This window comes from Scylla paramamosain, chromosome 1, assembly GCF_035594125.1.
Source record: "Scylla paramamosain isolate STU-SP2022 chromosome 1, ASM3559412v1, whole genome shotgun sequence".
In the NCBI taxonomy this organism is placed as follows: domain Eukaryota; kingdom Metazoa; phylum Arthropoda; class Malacostraca; order Decapoda; family Portunidae; genus Scylla; species Scylla paramamosain.
In genome coordinates, this window is record NC_087151.1 from 41,012,075 (window position 1) to 41,032,692 (window position 20,618).

Here is a 20,618-nt window from a genome sequence, read left to right on the forward strand (position 1 = left end):
GATCAAGTAACATATAAAAGATTTAATATGACTAATATTTTCTAGTAGCCTAACTTGAGTTTTGTCTGGGGTACAATAGTAATAATACTGGGATTATTTGAAAACAATCCAGAAAAAATTATGAGGGAAGCCATGTACCACTTTCATTGCACTCAATTACCCATTTAGCAATTTATCATTTTACTCACCAATAAGCTGAGATGATCAAACAATTTAATTTTTATGCATCTCGGTAAATAATAAAAATAATAAGAATACCAAACCTTTCTGTAAGTTTCAAATCCAAGCTTACATGTAAAAGAATGCAGGAATAACATCAAACTAGGGTGGCAAATGCATTGGATGAAGTCTCTCCTTTCTTCTTGCCGTACTGACCAATGAAGGAACCATCTTCTGCCATACCTGATCCTGAGAGGAGCCAAACAGTCAAGCTATGAGCAATAATATATACACAAGCACTAGCTTCACTATGCGCAGACATAATGAAACATCTACACTTACATCTTACATTTCTCTGGTCAGAGACAAGTGCAAATCCTCTGAAAACGATATTTAAAACTTACCATATGATGCTTCAAATGGTCTTGTATTTTCTTTAGCTAAAGTAGTGATACTTGACATGCCTGACACACTCAGGCAGCAAAGTGACATGACAACTACACATGTGGCAGTGATAATCGACATCATGAAAGATGCTGGATGAAATATCCAAAGTATCAGGTTTGAAAGAACAAAATGACAGTTCTTGTTAGTATACAAGAGTTCTTAGTATTATTCTTGCAGGTGTGAGCTCATCATTTGCCCTCAGCATCTCATTCATGTCATTATACTCTTAATTTTTACACTCTGACCCAGAGAAACAAATAGTGCACACTAATCATATATGTATTTGTAAGGAGAGAGAGAGAATGCATGATAAGATCATTACAGTTTGTGCAAGCTCTCATTCAACTTGGCAGCTACATGAAGGTATGTATAATTATGCAAAGTGAAACCAAGCACACTTCATAAACAAACAATGTAGCTACTATTACAGGATTCAAACAATGATGAGTGACTTTAACTGCTGGATATCTTGAATACTATAAAATTACTTGTAATTACTAGAATCCTTTAAGTTAATGTATTTGACTAAGGAATAATATTACAAACTAGAGGAGAGGGAGACAAAAATTCAAGTGACTATAAACTGTCATTTAGTTTCCATGAAAATTAGATTATAGTAAAGTAAGCAAGTATATTCCAATAGAGTGTTGTTTTTTTCAGTCTCAACTGTCTGTCCTATATTGTGAACAGCAAACAGGACAGTTGGAGAAGTAGATGTTATGGATCTTAAAGGTACTGTTGAGACCATGATGCAGGATTATTAGGGGAATGGGGAGGGAATGAAGTTGTAGGGTGTTGAGTGCTCAGACAGTCATAACAACTCAAGGACATGGTGTTTAGGACAAAAAACAGGATGGAAGGAGAGTATACACATCAATGGCTTATAAAGTTGCCAAGATTATCCAGGGAAATTTTTTTCTTGTACACAGAAAATAGCCCTTGGTTCAAAATTCAATGTTCACCTTGTGAAAGCAACTTTTTATTATCTATCAGTGTATGTTTTTTATCGTAGTCATCCTTTACTTCTTCCAAAATGTCAAGATGCTCATGATGGGTAACTCCCCAATTATGCTTTTCCATATATGGTTTTACTCCCTATATGCTCTATATAGTATATTCCCACATTCATATTTTTATATCTCTCCTCTCAATCTTACTCAAAATGAATTTATACTTCCATTCTTCACAACCTAAATATGAAAAAGAGCATTCTCTTTCAAGCCCCTTAACTATTCCGACATTCAGATTCTACCCTCCCTGAATTTTTCAAATATCCAATTTTTCATTTTAGATATGCACTTATATACATATTTTTTAATAGCCTGAAATTAATTAACAGTGTTGGTATCTGCTATGATAGTCTTTGAAATAAACTAATTCAATGACCTTATAGTTTATGATAGTTTTGAATAAATAGCAACCAAGCAAACTCAACCAACTGATTCATGATGAAATTCCTAGAGCTATTAGTTACTGAGAATCTAGCAAGATAATCTAGTCAAGAAGTAGTCTTGCAACAATGTATCTCACCTATTCAAATACAACCCAGAGACTTGTGTGATGCAGTAACATTGTCTCTATTGAACAACTACAGTGAAGCAACTGCTGAAATACTGTAGTCATACAGTCCAGAGATATTGCCACAAAACTTTTGCTGGATAAAATATGCTGATGTGTCAAAGGACCATAAATACAGGTTTAGGTTCCTTTGTGTCTTGGTATGAGGCCCAACATACTACTTTTACATCCATCTCTTTTCTAAATCTTCCAATTGTATAATTACGAAAACTGATATGAAACAAATGTCTAGTTACATGAAAACCAACTGGCAACAAAACGGTAAGGACTATCGCCTAAATTCAGCCTTGGCTCCTACAAAAACCAGTTAAACAAAAAGGAGGGCTAGCTGCTTTTGAAGGTGGGAAGAGCAAGAAAGGAAAATTCTGCCATTTGGATAATCAGGGCAAACAAAGGACAAGGACAAGATACAGCTACTGCTAAATATAAGGAAGGATCACAAGTCAACACATACATAGGAAAATGCAGAAAACTACCTTAATTATTTCATTCTAAGAAAGCTCAATCATGTCCGGTGTTCAACTTACCAGTTTCTCCGTCACCATATTCTGCCATTGAGTCCGTGTCAGATTCTATTGGATGTTTCACATCACTTGCTAGACTGTCTCTTTTTGCTCCATCCAACCTGTAACATGAGAGTTTATTATACTTGTGCTCAACCAAAGTTACTGTATTTAAGTTAACCTAGTGCAAACACATTTGGAGTTGGGATGAGAGTCTCAAAGTGATTAGTAAAAGCCAGGTGCTTACTGGTTAGCAAAAACAGGCAAAGGCTCTATTGTGGCCTTCTTTGAATATGTTGATATATTTTCATTAGTTAAATGTTATGAAATTATCTGTGATTTCATGAGTGAACAGTAGTGACTGTACTTTGGAAATCAATAAATTGAAGTTGTAAGCAAATAAAACTGAACAAAATATTGTTTATGTTAAAAAGCAGGTTTGACAGACAAAAAAAAACATAAATGCAGATGAACAACAATGATTGATGGAGAACATACGGCTGTGCAAACTCAGGGAACCCTTGCTCCTCATTGAAGTCATTGCGGCCGTGGGCTGCCTCTTGTTCATGGACGGCATACTTCCCTCCACGGTTGCGTTTGACAATACAGACAATGATGAGAATCAGGAGAAGGAAGGCAATGGCCAGCATCATGCCAATAAACCAGCCACGGGTAGCAATGTTGTCTGTCTCACGAATGAACACTCCTTGACTCTGTAACACAAGGATTGAATTTTATTGAAAGCACACTAAAATTACCAAACCAACAACAGGCTATATGACATTATTACTGATGTTTCTATTATGTGTATAAATTCCAAGTTCAGACAGTTGCCTTGACATGGAACCCTGAGAGAATTGAGAGGGAAGGAAGAATGGGTTAGTGTAGTAGGACATTAAAAAAATAGGCAACTCAGGTGGGACAAGAAACTGACAGAATTGGGAATTTGTGATCCATCAAATACCCTTCTTGAATACCTATGAGTTAATTTCCTTGTAAGACTGAAAATTAAAAACTAAACCAAATTCTTAGCAGCACAATTTCAGCACTACCAAAAGTAATTGAAAAGTTAACTTTTATTAGCCACCTGAAACCAGTTTATGTAAACAATAAACAGATTGAGAATACTCACAACACCAGTCCTATGGGTGTCTATTTCTTCAACATCAGACTCAATGGAGTAAGTTCCATCCACAGCCACCACAGACACTTGGTAGACCTTGTCTAACTCCAGGCCCTTCAGCAAAATGAAGTCTTCATACAGCTCTGGCTTGGTCTGGGAAACTATGCTTCCCCCATACAACCTGAAAGATTGTTTTACCTTGAAGGAGAGACCCTGTCATGGTAAAAGGCCTACCAACTTTCAAATTTTCATATACACTAACTTTAACACAATGAAAAACTTTTTGTCAGTAGCAGGAACAAGTGCTGTGTAGCAAGTAATATAAATCCCTTCAGCACATAAATATAAAGTCATGTCATCCACTACCATCTACATCCATCCTGCTGATGTTTTCAAAGTCAAACCCACACCTTCCTCACAACCACAACATTTCTGCCTCAGGTACAGACCTCTAATTTGCATACACACAATGAAACACAACTTTGCTGTCACCCAAAAGTTACTTTCCTTCTTCACTTATGTAGTCTATAATGCCTACCAAAAAACAAGAGACAAAAGAGAACACTTGCATGGGTATGGAAAATAATTCCTTAATTGAATGTTCATAGTATAGTTAGTGACACAGAGAAAATAAATGATTTTCAAGAAAATACATGTTTTGAGCTAGTGCATGAAGGTCCACATGTTTAAGTAAAACAAAGGCATACGTTAAGTTCTGTTGGTACTGATGCTTTCCTACTTTCTTTAGTTTGACATTCCCACCATAATGGGTATTGAATATAATGTAGGACATCATCAAGATGATGATAATTACACTCACTATCATATGCTTTTCCAGAGTCTACCTCTAAATAAGAACTGATACGTACTTATACTTGACAAAGAAATGAGAGCCAGGATTGCTCTCTGTGTTGGGAATCCAAGTAACTTTAATGGCTGCTTCTCCCTTTTTGGTGGTCACATGCTGCCAGATAAAGCCAGGCTTGCCAGGGGGTGTGGCACCAGTGCTTCGGGTCATTCTCTCAATGAAGTAACCAGATCCTTCGCCCATCTGATGGAATGACAATTATATATAAACACTCATCAGACAAACACCTCATACCACTGCCAAATCTCAATTACAATTAAATTATTCATCATCTGCAAGAAATCAACAGTAAGATGGTTCCTGTGAGGGTGACTGACATGAGGCATAAGCCTCATTTTATATAACTTTTTTTATCATCACAGACAATGGAATAGCAGTTTTGCAATACAATGGGAAAAAAGTAAATACACAGTGGGTAGAGTATGGGTTCCATGAAGGTAGAAAACTGAGGGAAACTATCAAGAGGACACCAAATACTGCAATAAAAATTAAAAATTGATAAGAAAAGCTGTAGCTTTGAATAAAAAATTGTAAAGTTATTGATCACAGATATTCTAGTCAATGAGATATGAAATTGCTTAGCTAACTCACTGGAGACGTTGCAAAATAACAATACAGCTTGGTGAAGGAAAAATTATTTGAGACCTAATCTGAAAAGTTATGAGGATCTTTTATTCAAGCCTTGAGTTGGTGGTAAAAGACTCACAGCTGTGCGTGCCCTGATGGTTATTCGGTACTTGGTGCCAGGCCTGAGGGAGGCAAGTTTGGCTGTAGTCACTGTGTGATCCCGAATTGGGGGATCACGCTCGGAGATTGCACCAGTCTTGGTGCCATCTACCTCCTGGTAGTAGATGTGGTAACCAGTCAAGATACCATTGGGCTGTTTGGGTTTCTTCCAGATGAGATAAAATGCTGATGAGCCCAATGGAATGGCATCCAAGGAGTCGACAGGACCAGGCTCTGAAAGAAACGTATTAATGAGCGAAGTACAGAAGGTTCTAAATTCAACATAATTTGTTCTAGAATCTCATTTATAAAGGCATTAGCTTATTCTAGCATTGAGTGAAATATGGATACTAAGAAATAAACCACTACAGGCTCAGAACCAAGACCAATTGCCATCCAGTACACTGATTTAAACATGAAAAATACTATAATATATATATATATATATATATATATATATATATATATATATATATATATATATATATATATATATATATATATATATATATATATATATATATATATATATATATATATATATATATATATATATATATATATATATAAATTACTAAATGATTGTATAATGTATAATGTTTTACAACTACTCTATATAAATATGTATTTTCCAAGCAAAAATTACAAAATTGGCATAACCTAACATTTTCCTCCACATTGAGAACATATTAATTAAAGGTAATATGAGAAGACTGTGTCAAGAATGGACACTTACTTCCTTCAGGAGTGACAAAGCTGATCTCTTCACTTGGTGGTCCATCATATGCACCATTAAACACCCTCACACGCACAAAATTTTTGGTATAGGGCACAAATGAGGTAACAAGAGCAGATGGTTCATTGTTATTCTCTACAATTATGTCTCGTGCCTTATCAGCAGTCTCCTTCTCAGTCCATGTCTGGATCTGTTGAGGGGAATAGAGAGAGGTCATGAAAGACATTAAGGTAAAGGTGGGGACATACACTATTGTTGTGTGTGGGATCAGTGCTCTTCTCAGTCTCACTGGACTTTTAGCCTGTGATGGATATCCCTTACTCCAGGCCACTGTCACATCTGGATTTCCACAGTTCACCTTTCCTAGGTTTTCCAGGTACCCATTTATTGACCAACCTAAAGGAGGGATGAATAGCGAGCTGTGAGCTGTGTGCTGACAACTCTACCCCAGATTCAAACTTGGGCCTGCAAATTTGTACCCAGGTGCACTAGCTACTGCAACATGGAGATGCTCATCAAAGACATAACGAGTGTCAAATTAATGGGTAGTAAAATCTCTGAATATTATTCTGGAGTTATGTAACCCAATTTAAATTTTGATCCATTACAAAAGTTCTTTTGTTAGTAAAAAGAAAATCAAGTAATTATAAAAATAAACAAAAGTATTGTATAATAGAGCAACATAAAACTCCCTATATGCAACTTGAATATATATGCAATCTCTCTATATTCCTGATTAACATTTCTACAAAGCATATCACCTGATAAAAAGAGTACCCACACATTTATGAACATCCACCATATCCCTGCACAACACACACACACACAGATTGTGAAGACATGTGAAATAATTCAACTAAAAAGCAAATTTGAATTGAATTGGAAAAAAGTGAAAGAAGAATTACATGGATGGAGAGAGAGAGAGAGAGAGAGAGAGAGAGAGAGAGAGAGAGAGAGAGAGAGAGAGAGAGAGAGAGAGAGAGAGAGAGAGAGAGAGAGAGAGAGAGAGACTCATACACACCTTGTAGCCCTTAAAATGTCCCCTAATGGAGTCTGCAGAGACAGGTTCCCATGCCAGCATGGCAGTGGTGGCATCCTTCAGCACTAGCAGTGTCAGGTTCCGTGGTGCCTCAGTGGGTTCTGTGACACATGACCAGCATGTTAAACTCAACAGGAATAAATCTGTTCAAGCATAGATGCCACACAATGCCTAACTTATTATCTTTTATTATTTCATAACTAAGCAAGGCAAGCCTTGTGTTGTTCAATCCCTAAAGAACTCAATTCCTTCATCTATCCACTCAGTGGAATCCTTCAGATACCTAAATTCTCTTCTTCAGTGACATTCCACCATTTTCATCTACAATGAACATACTGTGTGTATGTCCTTTGAATTAAAGGTGAACAACACTCCTCAACCTAACAGCCATACTATGTCCTGTTAGACAGCAGAGGGTAAAGTATGAAAGGAAACAGGTCAAAGGTGCCTCTCTTTGGCCACGGATTTAAACTAACACCTTGTCAGTTGTGAGCCAAGTCCACAAACCAGATTTTCAAGCTAGATTTTTTTTTTATTGATAATACTTCTATGTAGATTTATGACACCATGTATGAAACTGTCAAAAATCCCTCATATCTAAACCTTATTTTATATATGCAAACCTAAAATGATACTGCACCCTCAAACTTTTCAGCTGTACACTGACACAGAATTTAGAATTTTCAGTACTAAACTTAAAGCCAATTACTTCATTCTGAACAGTACTATGTACTTATAACCATTCTTTTCAGGTTTTCATCTCATAACTGTCATCCCTTATACTATACTTTCTTAAATGCTATTGTACCTTCTTCCTTACAAAGCTAAACCACTTAAATTTCATATACTTCATCCATTTTTCAAGAAAAAAATAAACAGTGCAGCTAGAAAGAATGGAGAAAAATGGAAAAGCCTTATGAATGATTACATATACTTTGCAGGTGGTACACTTTTGGCAGTTGAAATGAACAAAGCAAACTTACCTGCTTCTCCAGACCAGCCTTGAATTTCAGGAGCAGCCACATTTGCCTCCCCACGATCATTATGGGCCTCCACCTTTATTCTGTAGGGTTTAAATGTAGGTTGATTTGGCACCACAAAGTGATCCTGTTCCCAGTCTATAACATCTTCTGTCTGCCACCTTGCATTGTCTACATCATCAGGTTTCCAGTACACACGATATTTGAAGCCTGGACCATTGTGTTCAATTTCTGGCATTGGCTGTGGGTTAAAAGTATTTCCATTAGGTAATGTAAGGTTCAAAAGAAGAGAGAATAATTAAAAGACATTCATGTTTAAATCATTCTCTATTAAAAATTCACAATCTAACACTTCTATACAAAGAGCAGACACCATTGAGATACAATCTAAGCTGTCATGGGCAGATGCTATGAACATCACAACATTGGTTGGAGAGTTTTGTTCCTCAATAAACTTATCTTCCAGTTAACTCAAAAGAAGAATCTTCATGTACTCATGGACCTTGCAGGATTATGTATGCAAAGCAATGGACACGATGTATAATCAAATTATATTTATAATTTTTGCTATCAACACAACTTACCGACCACTTGATGACCAGGTTAGTGGGATCAGATCCCTTGCCCTCCACACCATCAGGGTTCTTGTAAGGAACATCATGCAAGGTTGTACACATCTCTGAGTGTTCTGATGGTTGGGAAGGACCAATCTTGTTGCGTGCAATTACCCGGAATGTGTAGTTTGCCCAAGGACTCAGGGTGATCTGGGAGAAAAAGGCACGTGCCGAATTTTACCATACATCACTCAAACTAAAAGAAAATTATTAATATTATTTTGAGCAAGCTAATTATGTGTACTTAGGCAGAGAAAACTGAACTAACATAATGTAGAGAAATAATGAAAACTATTGGCAATGAAAGTGTAATCATGGGCCCATTGCAGTATATTAAGGATAAGTATGGCAAAGTAACTTATTCTTCAACTACTACTTGATAAAACTTTTCCTTTCTTTGATGGAATGATCTCTTGGACCTCAAAACAAGAGAAAATTAAAGCCACCATCACAATTCTGCACGCAGTATTCAGTCCTCCGAGTACTTACAGTGAATTCTGTACTGGTTGCTGGTACATAGTCAAAGGCACTTTCCCACGTGTCAGGTGTGAAGCTGGTGTTGTACTGGATGACATAGGCCAGGATGGGGGCACGGTTGTCACCCATTGGCTGCCACTCCACACTAGCGTCCCGGATGTTGCATGTCACCTTCAGTAGCTGGGGTGGATTGGGCACATCTGGGGAAGGCAACAAAAATCAATTTTCATTCACATCATACAACAAATCTTTTAGTAAATACAATTTTAGAAATATTTCACCTATTTTTATCAATTATCTTTACAAATATCTAAAAATAGATTGGAGAAGAAACAGCTTGTAACAATTAAATGCTTATAACCACCAGAAAGTGAATAAAATTCTATACATTAAAATTGTACAATGCTGTCTTATATGTATATTTAACACACTGAATACCTTCAGTTACTCTAAAATAACATTCTTAAATATTCATTTAAAAATCTTTTCCTTACCATTATTTTAGAGTTGTGTGCTCCTATATTCTTTGGTTTCCAATCAAAGCAACTTAAATGAAATAAGATTACAGACACAGCAGATACTTTATATTTCAAGAAAGTTATTTTAGATCTTTATTTTGTTAGTGAAGATATTTAATTTCGTCTTTTTTCGACCTTGAATACCGCTACATATTTGAGAAAAATCTTCAAAGGGTAGGGAAAATAAAAATTTACCTTGTACAATCAATGAGGCAGTGGCATCCACTTGATCCAGATCAGTGGATGCAACACAAGTGTACTTCCCAGAGTCAAGCTCTGTGGTTTTGGTGATGCTCAGTGAGAAATCAGACTGCTGAACAAATCTTGGTTCTTGCTCAAAGTCAATGTCCTCACCATCAGTTTGCCACTGAATGCTCAAGTCTAAGTCATTGTCAGTCACAGCATTACACCTGCGAACAAAATATTTTTTCCATAATCGTTTCCTTCAGTTATGGGTAGTTGACAATAATACAAGTCTCTAGCCTGCCTAAATGTCCAAAAATGAAATTCATGTGGAGAGACAGAAACTAGTTTCCCTCAAACAAGTGTGAATCACAAATCTCTCTCTCTCTCTCTCTCTCTCTCTCTCTCTCTCTCTCTCTCTCTCTCTCTCTCTCTCTCTCTCTCTCTCTCTCTCTCCTCCCTATCTATTCTTTTTTTCTGGATACAACACAGTCTGTGCATAAAAAGACAAGTTGTTAAACATCAACAAACTATTAAAGAAGAAGGCCTCTAGGTTACACACAAGTCTAGGTTCGTCAACCACATATTTAATAGCAGACAGTTGTATGGCATGGCAGAGATTAGTACAAGGAAAGCATTGCAGTCTCCTTGTTTGAAAATCTGTCAAATGAGCTCCAATATATATATATATATATATATATATATATATATATATATATATATATATATATATATATATATATATATATATATATATATATATATATATACATACATACACACACACACTAAATGGGGTAAAGACACTCTGCACTTATTCTGTAACAAGCTGGTCCTCCTCAGAAAGAGATACCAATTTATCTGATATGAACAGGATAACTTACAAGCAGCAAAGATATAATAGAGGGCATCAAAACCATTGATCCAATAAATCTGTAATTCTGACACACTGAGGGGAGACCATCCAAAAAGTAGTATGAGAAATTATAACTTTTGAAAGTGAGCATATAAATGTACACATTTCAAGAAAGACTTGTGGGGATGGTTATAAGTGTGAGGTAACAGCTAACTTGCTAGGCTGGGTGCCCCAAGTATAAAAGTTTCATATACAGTTCTTTTCTGGTTGTTCTGAAAATATGAATAGTGTAAATGCAATGGGGTCTGAATTTAGATCTGCTTGCAGATGGTACTTATGAAAATTTGAAATTACAATTTCTCCTGTGGCCAGATTAAAATTATTTTTCCTCTGAACCTTTGAATGTGACTAAAAGACAGAGCATAAGGACTGGGAATTTCCTCCTCTGCTTTTCTATTCCCACAAAGGTCTTGTCCATGCTACCTCCCTTTAAGGTGCCTCAGGCTACTATATAGATGGATAAAATTTTATATCTATACAAAATTACGTGAAGATTTGCATGATCTATATATCAATGATCATATTGCTAAGAAGTGCCTTGTCTCAAAAGGACTGCACAGTGAATACAGATCTACATGGAAATATGCACAATATAAAGTATCACCAGAAAACTTGCACATGGATCATGAGGAACATGGCCTGTTTCATGAAGCCAAAGAAATAATACCCGATAGTGTATCTAGAAAGACACAGATTAGAAACTAACAATTGAAATATCAATTCTAAAGCACACAAAGATATTACAAAGATAAAGTTACTAATATGAGCATTGGAAAGAAAAATTGTGATCAGATTATGTAAAAAAAAGTGGGCAGACTTTTGGTTAAGAGAAAACAGAATGATATGGGAACACGTCTTAATTTAAAAGTCTATGAGCTAAAGAAATTTATAGAAATTCGGATTTTTTAAAAGAAATACTGATATCTGGATGTGTTGGAGTTGAAAGGCATGAAGCAGGGACAGTCATGATTTAAAAAGTTCAGTGGTTGAACAGAAGGAATGAGACAGGATAACACCCACCTGCTTAAAATCTTTTAGAGTACAAGCATATTTAACACTCACTTATGGCACCAATGACTTACCTGAAGGTGGCTGTCTGGCCCGCTGCCACTTCATAGTCCTGTGGTGCATCAGTAATCTTGGTGCGCTCTTTGACCACTAGCGACCCATCTGCCTCCTGCTTGCCAAACTTGTTCTCAGCAAAGCAAGTGTACTTTCCAGCATCAGTAAATAACACCTCGCTGTGGGAATGAGTTCCCACTGGTTAAATGACTCTCTAAAACATTTGCTAACATTCTATTTTTTTACACCTGTAATAGCTATGAGCATATCCTCATTATCAATGCCCACTTGAAAATAAATAGTATCTACAATAATATTAGAGGAGAAAAAAAAAATAAAAAATAAATAAATAAATAAAATAAAATAAAATAAAAATTAATAAATAAATAAATAAAAAAAAATAAAAAATAAATAAAAAACAAAGATATAAGAGTACAGGACTCACTTTATAACCAGGTCTCCTTCATTAGTTACTTGAAATCTGCCACCAGTCAATTCCTCGTTGTCTCTGATCCAGGTGATGCGGGGTTTGGGAGCACCAAACACTCGACAAGTCATGTTCACCTGCTTTCCATCCACAGTCATGACATCTGTTGGAGGCCTACGGATCTCTGGTGGAAGTGCTGCAGGGAGACGATGGTATTACTCTATGTGCTTATGACTTGGTCACAGATACATAACATGGTGCAATAATCCTGTCCTCACCATCTGATTCTTAACTTAAGAAAAAGCACTTACATTTTCATTTCATTATTAGTAAGTTTTATATATCCTAAAATAAATTACAGTAACTTCCTCAATGACAAGATACTATCTTTATATACATGACTTTGTCTATGACAAAATTACATTTCTAAATAGGAACTAGAGACATATATTACACCCACGTCCTTGTCATTATCATGCGTCCCTCCCAATACCTAATTTTCATGGATTGTAACTATCATGTGTAAAGTTACACTTCATTTCATCTACCCCTTGAAAGGTGATTTCCTTCAACACTACCATAATTCATAACAATCTTAGACTTTGTAAGAGTACTACCAAAAAATCTATATTACATTTATCCTTTTCTCTTGATCTACTAAGTGTCTGTTTTTACAAAAAAATAGACATAAAAAATGTTCTCAATACTAAACTGACACCTTCCAAATGTATCTAATTTTTTTCAATGCCTCATATTATTTGTTTTCTTCCCTCTTTCTCAAGTAAAAAATGGATATAGCAATCATACCAAGAACATTGATGTAAACATCCTTGTATACATAGCCGTGCTCGTTGGTAGCATTGCAACCATAGTTGCCGGTATCACCCTTGGTTAGGTTATAGATGATGATCTTCTCTGGCTCCACAACGCGGCGATGATTGATTGGTGCTTCTGTGATGGGCATGCCATTGTATATCCAATATTGCTTTGGGGGAGGCTTGCCCCATGCCTTACAGTGGAATTCAGCTGTCTCTCCCTCAGCCTTGTTGGCTACCTCAGGTTCCTCAACAAAGTATGGAATGGCTGGAATAGGAAAAAAGAATAAATGATGGAAAGAATTAAGATGAGACCACAGGAACATATAGTAATTCTTTAAATTTTTTACAATAAAAAAATAGAATCAAATAAAAATTCTGATGATTTATAATCAACTTTACCATATATAATATTAAAATACAGAAATAATGGAAAAATACAAAAAGTATTAGCATCCTGCCAAAGTAAAGATACTGTTGGTGTTCTTGATTTTAAATCATATACTATGAAGGAATTTATTTTGTGATTACTTTAATTCATGTGAGGCCACCAAAATCTACTGAAAATACATTACCTTGCACTTCAACATTCATGGAGTATGACTTGGCTACACCAACACCATTACTCGCCTCACACTCGTAAGTTCCTTCATCTTCGAAATCAACGTAGCGGATGACCAAAGTCTTGCCATAGTTTTCAAAATCCACTCTTTCATGTGGGAAATGAGTGCTGTTGCTCTTGCTCCATCGCATCTCTGGGAGAGGGCTGTGAAGAAGAAAATGACTAGATTACACATTCATATCCTTACTATTACCACAATGGAACTTAAATACATAGAAAGGTGAACAGATGGATAAAAATTTCATTTAAGCTGAAAGTTTTGTGAATCAACGTACTGTATTTATTTCTAAGTACAGACAGAGATCTGTGCCTCAATTGACAAACTTACGTCCCACTAAAGATGCACCAAAGCTTAAGTGTTGTGCCTTTAAGAATGACGGTGTTTTTACGAGATTTAAATTGTTCTTTGGGCTCATTTTTGGTCTGGACGGCAGTGTTTCCAGTCGGCGACACACGCAGGTACATACGGTTTCCCAATTTGTACTCATTACGGAATGCAGAGGTAGCTGAGCAGGCATAGGTAAAGTCATTGGACTCATCAAAGCGTGTCACATTAGAGAACCACAGGGTGCCCTCAGGATCAACAGTCATTCTGGAGGAGTTGATACTTCGCAGTGCTCCCTGATCCTCCTGAAAAAAGCAAAACTTTGTTATTTCAGGAGATGAATCTTAGTTCATTCAGTTTCAATAAATTCAGTGCCAAAATTCCCAGAAGAGTTTGAAAATTTTGTGCACTCAGCAAATATACAATAACATAAAGGAAACTGTCTTGAGATAGAGCTTATACTTCCAAAGTGCTGATGGTTTTTTGCAAACCCAGGATCCCACCAGATGACGTTCATTATTGATTTTATTCCTACAGATTCTTTTTACTGATAAAAATCCACCAAATCCTTTACTGCTGCAGCTGCTGCTTCTTTAAGTTGTGCCTAATTTAAATCAAGAATCATGGATATACAAGATGTTTAATTATGCAACCACTCACAGCAATCACTAACTAGGACAACAGGAAACCTTTCATCCCAGACAGGAAAAGCACCATATTTTCTACCTGAATCATCCAATAGACAGAGGGTTTGGGATAGCCATCAGGAGGCTGGCAGGCAAGGCGAACTGGTTCTCCTTCCGTCACCTCCACTGTTTGTGGATCCTGGTTCTTAAAGCTGTTCAGCTCAGACTTTCGGACAAACACAGAGTTGGATGTAGCTGTGCCAAGCTCATTAGTGGCAAAACACTGGTATTGACCTGTTTATTATAAAAAGACAGTAAAAGAATTAGAAGTCTAAAGCAATGTAAGTATAATGAATTAATAATGTTGTCTCAGATATAAGCAACTAAACAATACCAATAATCACATTAAATATCTTTTCCAAAAATGAAAGAATAGGTTTTTCAATTTGGTAATAAACTTCAAAATTTAAAAAGATTAATATTGTAAAGGTCAATATAAATAAGATATTTTCACTTTCTAATTAATATTTTACAAATAAACAGTGGTAACTTGCCAAGATCCTCGTCCCTGGGGGAGGTGATGACCAAGGTGCCTCGCCCTGGCTGCTGGGATATACGGTTGTCATACGTCTGCCAATCAAACTCTTTTCCATTCTTGATCCACCGATATCTGATGATGTAAACAGCCTCTTAATGATGTTTTGTGTGCTACCTGGCCTTGAATTAAGTACACATACATACATCTGTATGACTCCATCCATGGAATAATAATGATTTACCTGACTGATTTTTAGTGAACGGAGTAGGTAGGTGCATTTATCCTCAGTAAAAGTTTAGTTCCCAGATAAATAACTAATAAGTTGATTGAACATAACAATATTTTGTTATTTATATCCTAGACCAGGAGTTCCTAACCTGGGCTACATGTACTCCCAGTGGTACATTTGCACTTTTCAGGGGGTGCATTGGGTCTCAGAGAATAACCACTACTATGCAATAAATGGTGTTGTAATCTGCAGTCAGATTGCACAAGTTATTTTTCCTCTAATTTCCTCATTTTAGTAAGCAAAACTTTTATCTAAATTATCAGGAGTAGGGTGAATACCACTGGTTTTCACTATTATGGAACTTCCCATGGCTGCAATCTGTACTGGGCCCAAAAGGTACATGATGTGTATACCAACTTGAAACTGGCAGGCAATATTGGCCTGAGTCACTCAGGCCTACTAACAGTCAAAACTAGTGAATGTATGATGATGTTACTTGTCATCAGCACTGTTGCTGTAGCTTTGTTGCAAGTGTTACATGAAAATATTACAACACATACAAGAATGATAAATGAAAATGAAAAGACAAGAATATGTGAGAAAAAAAAAAAAAAAAAAAAAAAAAAAAAAAAATATATATATATATATATATATATATATATATATATATATATATATATATATATATATATATATATATATATATATATATATATATTATATATAATGTCATATCAGTACCAGACTTGGGTCCAAGTTGGTACATGTACTCATACTTAAGTGCACAATGTCATGTACATGTATGTTACTTAGACTATAGGTACTCAACCATTTTACAAGTATTTTTGAGTACAGTGCAATATCGAAACATTACAAAGCCATCTTTATCTTTAACTTATTTATGGGTACATGGGAACATAAAAATGTCCAAGGGGCACAGAGGAACAAAATGGTTGAAAACTCCTGATCTAGACAAACATTAATGATATTCAGTATATTCATTATCAGATTTTGTTAACGTGTTTTTACTCAAGTTGTTTCATATGATATATTTCAGTACATTAACATATACATATGAACCATGCACATAACTTATATTTGATGCTAAATATGTACACATTAATAAATATTCATTGTGTTTTGTTAAGCTACAATATGGATATTTCTTAAACATGGTAAAAAAGTGTAAGTCACGACAGTACACCTCTTTATCATGTTGGGTACTTGTTCCTCTTTGAAGAGTCTCCAGCAGGAGATGACAGGAGTCTTCCAGGTTATTGCTATGCTTTGTGCACCAAGCACAGAGTGAAACTTCAAGCCATGGTGCCTGTAGGTATCTCTGACCTTCCTTATTTTCCCACTAACAAGACACGATTGTCAGAGTCATGGTCTATAACAGGGAACAATAGCAAGATTTTTAGTGGACCATAGTGGATTAGTGAAGTAGTAAATGTTTTCAGGAATTGTGCAAAACAGCTCTCACTCTCATTTAATGTAATTGTAATGCTAGTGCATAGGATACAATTTGAAATTTTATGAAGCAGTTGTGTTGTCACTGCAAGCAAAACTGATCTAGAAGCTGTGGCCTCTGCCTCCTTCCCTCTTTCATTAAGACAGCTGATTGGTGCACTCACATTGGTCTTTTTTTAAAAGGCATATTTCATTACTTTACTCATTAACTTTAAACTATGCTGGTGTTAAAAATATCAATATGAAAACAACTATATCAAAGTATTGATACCTTAGGTAATTTGTACAAACAAGTAATGTACAACATTTACATAACAACTTCCATAGTATTATGGGCATGCTTCACATTTCCAGTGGATTTTCTTAGACTGCATAAATATAGTTCAGGGATGACCAAGCATATCCTCTGACTACTGAGTGTAGACATTTCAAAAGATTAACAAAAATAACAAGTAACACAGACATTTCAAAAGATTAACAAAAATAACAAGTAACAAAATATTCAACTCTCATTAACCCATTAATGATGATTGGCAGGATATTCTGCCACTGCTTATATTCATGACAGAACATGTGGTATTCAGTGCTAGTGCACTAAACACCGCTCAATCAGATACCTACACATTTCAACTTGCTCATTACACATCTGCATGTTGCTCTGATCCACGAGTCTGTGTCAGTTACGTGCTAGATACAGTCATGTGAAGGCGTTCGTAAGCATGTCTCAACCACACAACAAATTAAAGTATGTAGAACTATGTTTACAATTTTTCTCAGAACAGTAACCATTATTATTTTACTCTATAATGACGTCTTTATAAAACTACATTGAGAAAGTATCAGCAAATTGTTTCTTATCAGAGATATAACTAGAAAGAATTTACAGGCAGGATTTCCTGTCACTTGTCATTCTGATAAGCTATTTTCAGTAACAAGAAATTGCATAGCATTCTGTATGCTATACAATGTCTGTGATTACAATAAAATGCATAGCAAAATGTGTACACATTGATATTATGTATTTATTTGTTTGTCTGCTTGGCTTTCAGCCTCAGCTTGAATGAAATTCATGATATATTGGATGAACTTGATTGTGAAGGCAAAACAGTAGCTATCAATCCACCACATGAGGATGGTGTTGCAGACACCATTTGTGACTCAGATGCTTCAGATGACAAGGTCACGTGCAACCCTGATCATCTTCCATGAAGAATTTTGTCTTCTGAAGTAGTTTCTGTTACTACAAATTATCAGAAGGATGATATGAATGATGAACCAGATGCTACCTCAACATCATCACAGCCTCCAAGAAAGTGTGAAAAAAAAAAGGCACAATAATAGTTGTTCACACACAAAATGATGACCTAATGAAACTGAAAGAAGAAATAAGGAACCCAGAGGACTGCATCAGGTTGTTTTGGACAGATAAATGGATAGATGAAGATGAAGTGTGTGAACTGAGTAAGTTGTATGCAGCACAGAAATCTCTTTCAAGTAACAATGTGACACAAGAAAACATGATCTTGTTCATGACCATCCTTGTAATATCAGGGTACAAAAAGCTTTTAAGTCAAGAGACTATATCAGTGTGAGTCTCCTGATGTCTTCAACCAACTTATCTCAGAGAGTATCAGAAGAGATATGTTTGAAGAAATCAGGCACTGCTTGCACTATGCTGATAACATGAGAATTACAGATGGCAAATTTTACAAGGTAAGCCCAATTTTCTGCCATCTGAATGAAGTCAACAAACCAAGGTACAGGCAAGAATTCTACAGTGTAGATGAGGTTATGATTCTATATTACAGTAAAAATGGATCCAAGCAGTTTATCAGGGGTAAACCAATACGATTTGGTTTCAAAGTCTGGGCAGCATGTACTGCTGATGGATTTCTTCTTCATTCTGAACCATTCTTCTTCATTCTGGCACATGTACATGAATTCCAGACATTGGACTTGGACACTGTCCAAGTCCAAGTAGTGATGGAAATGGTGAAGAAAATTGGATTAAAGGCAGTTCAGCATGTTATATTTAACAATTTATTCACTTAATTACCCTTGCTTTTAACATTAGCTGCTCAAGGTATAGGAGCAACAGGAACATTGCGTGAAGATCATTTCTGCGGAGCTCCACTTATGCTAAAGAAATCAATGGAGAAGAAAAATCGAGGGTACATAGAGGAAGCATTTACCAAATGTACATCAGTTGTCAAGTGGAAAGATAACAATGGTTTGTGTGGCTTCAAATAAGTTTGGACAGGACTCCTTTCACAAAGCCAAGAGATGGAGTAAGGGTGAGAGAAAACACATTGAGATTGACATGCCAAACTTTGAATGGGTATACAACCAAAATATGGGTGTGGTTGATCTCTTTCATCAGCAAGTTTCCTGTTACAGTGTCTGCATTTGCTCCAAAAAATGGTGGTGGCTAATATTTGCTAGGAATATAAATGCTCAAGTTACGAATGCATGGATGCTTTTTAGAAAACTATGAAATGACATCCGTTTGCTAGACTTTATTCAACATTTTGCCCCTCTGATCATGAAAGGGACTGGGAGAAAGAAAAAAAAAAAGAAGCCTAGATCAAGGAGACTCCCTGCTGGACTGGCAAAAAACAAAGTAAGGTACAATGGCAAGCAACACTGGAGTGTGAAGGGGGACCAGCCAAACTCATGATGTCATCAATGTCCAAAGAGGACAGTGTATTTGGGCAAAATGGCAGGAAAACCTGCCATATTAAAAACCAAACTTGTATGTACTTCTCTTATTTCATTCACATTCACAACTGTAAATGAGTCAATAATAAATATTTTCTGCAAAAAAATAAATGTTTTACCAATTAGATAATTACCATCATTAATGGGTTAACTACGGGCGAGAGATGAAGAAGGCCATGAGGATTTTGAATCTTCCTTGTGGAGATGATGAAATGCAAAAGTTCATGAAACACTGAGCTGCACTCCCTGACTCAACAGCTACATTCTGCAGCTAAAACCAACTATGGCAAAGCATCAAATGACAAGCAGCAGAATTGTGGAAGATAGGAACCACCAAAACACATTTCAACTGGAGGTGACAGAGAGGCATACTGGTAGTGAAGGAGGAAGAGGAAGAGGATGTATGAATAGCATATCTGGAGGTACAAGGAGATGAAAGCACCCATAATTCAAACTGATGGAAGGAAGAAAATATATAGGAACACAAAACTCACATACTGCATAGAAGACAAAATGGGCAGGAAACAGAAGGGAGGTACAACTAACCTTGGGGCGGGCTCTCCCTCAGCCTCACATTCAATGAGGAAAGGTTTGTCATTTTGGTCCGGTCTTGAAGTCACATGGAACAGAATTTCATCGTTTGGGGGCGGTTGCTTGGTCATCATTGGTGGGTACTTGATCACTGCCTCGCATGTCACCGCCACCAGCGCAACCACCACCACTCGCACCATCCATAACCTTGTCTCCAACATCTTGACGTCACTGCTGCCTCCGCCACACCCCTGCACCTGCAATGGCATATCAAGGGTGTTACCAACCACTAAGCATACCATTAACACACAAACACAGAAATGCTCTTTGTTACATATTGACTTCTCTTTCTTTTAACGTTCTGTAGCATGTCATCTTTACTTCCTTT

At 36.3% G+C, this 20,618-nt stretch overlaps 1 protein-coding gene across 3 annotated transcripts in view; it reads right to left on the minus strand.

Annotated features, from left to right (window-relative positions):
* LOC135105675 (neuroglian-like) overlaps nt 1–20,618 on the minus strand; it is a 73,127-nt gene that overhangs the window by 4,630 nt on the left and 47,879 nt on the right. For 2 of the 3 annotated variants that reach the window (XM_064014063.1, XM_064014069.1), the window contains exons 2-20: nt 20,246–20,487; nt 15,299–15,414; nt 14,845–15,038; nt 14,122–14,423; nt 13,747–13,937; nt 13,164–13,439; nt 12,375–12,552; nt 11,950–12,108; nt 9,964–10,178; nt 9,263–9,450; nt 8,744–8,923; nt 8,163–8,400; nt 7,162–7,280; nt 6,141–6,330; nt 5,385–5,638; nt 4,680–4,861; nt 3,820–3,991; nt 3,186–3,400; nt 2,712–2,809 (exon numbers count right to left, since the gene is read on the minus strand). In XM_064014063.1, the coding sequence (XP_063870133.1) occupies nt 2,712–2,809; nt 3,186–3,400; nt 3,820–3,991; nt 4,680–4,861; nt 5,385–5,638; nt 6,141–6,330; nt 7,162–7,280; nt 8,163–8,400; nt 8,744–8,923; nt 9,263–9,450; nt 9,964–10,178; nt 11,950–12,108; nt 12,375–12,552; nt 13,164–13,439; nt 13,747–13,937; nt 14,122–14,423; nt 14,845–15,038; nt 15,299–15,414; nt 20,246–20,451 (3,673 nt within the window). In that variant the 5' untranslated portion in view covers nt 20,452–20,487. Of the gene's footprint in view, nt 1–292; nt 409–2,711; nt 2,810–3,185; nt 3,401–3,819; nt 3,992–4,679; nt 4,862–5,384; nt 5,639–6,140; nt 6,331–7,161; nt 7,281–8,162; nt 8,401–8,743; nt 8,924–9,262; nt 9,451–9,963; nt 10,179–11,949; nt 12,109–12,374; nt 12,553–13,163; nt 13,440–13,746; nt 13,938–14,121; nt 14,424–14,844; nt 15,039–15,298; nt 15,415–20,245; nt 20,488–20,618 lie in introns of all 3 variants that reach the window. The other variant, XM_064014074.1, reaches the window with a different exon arrangement.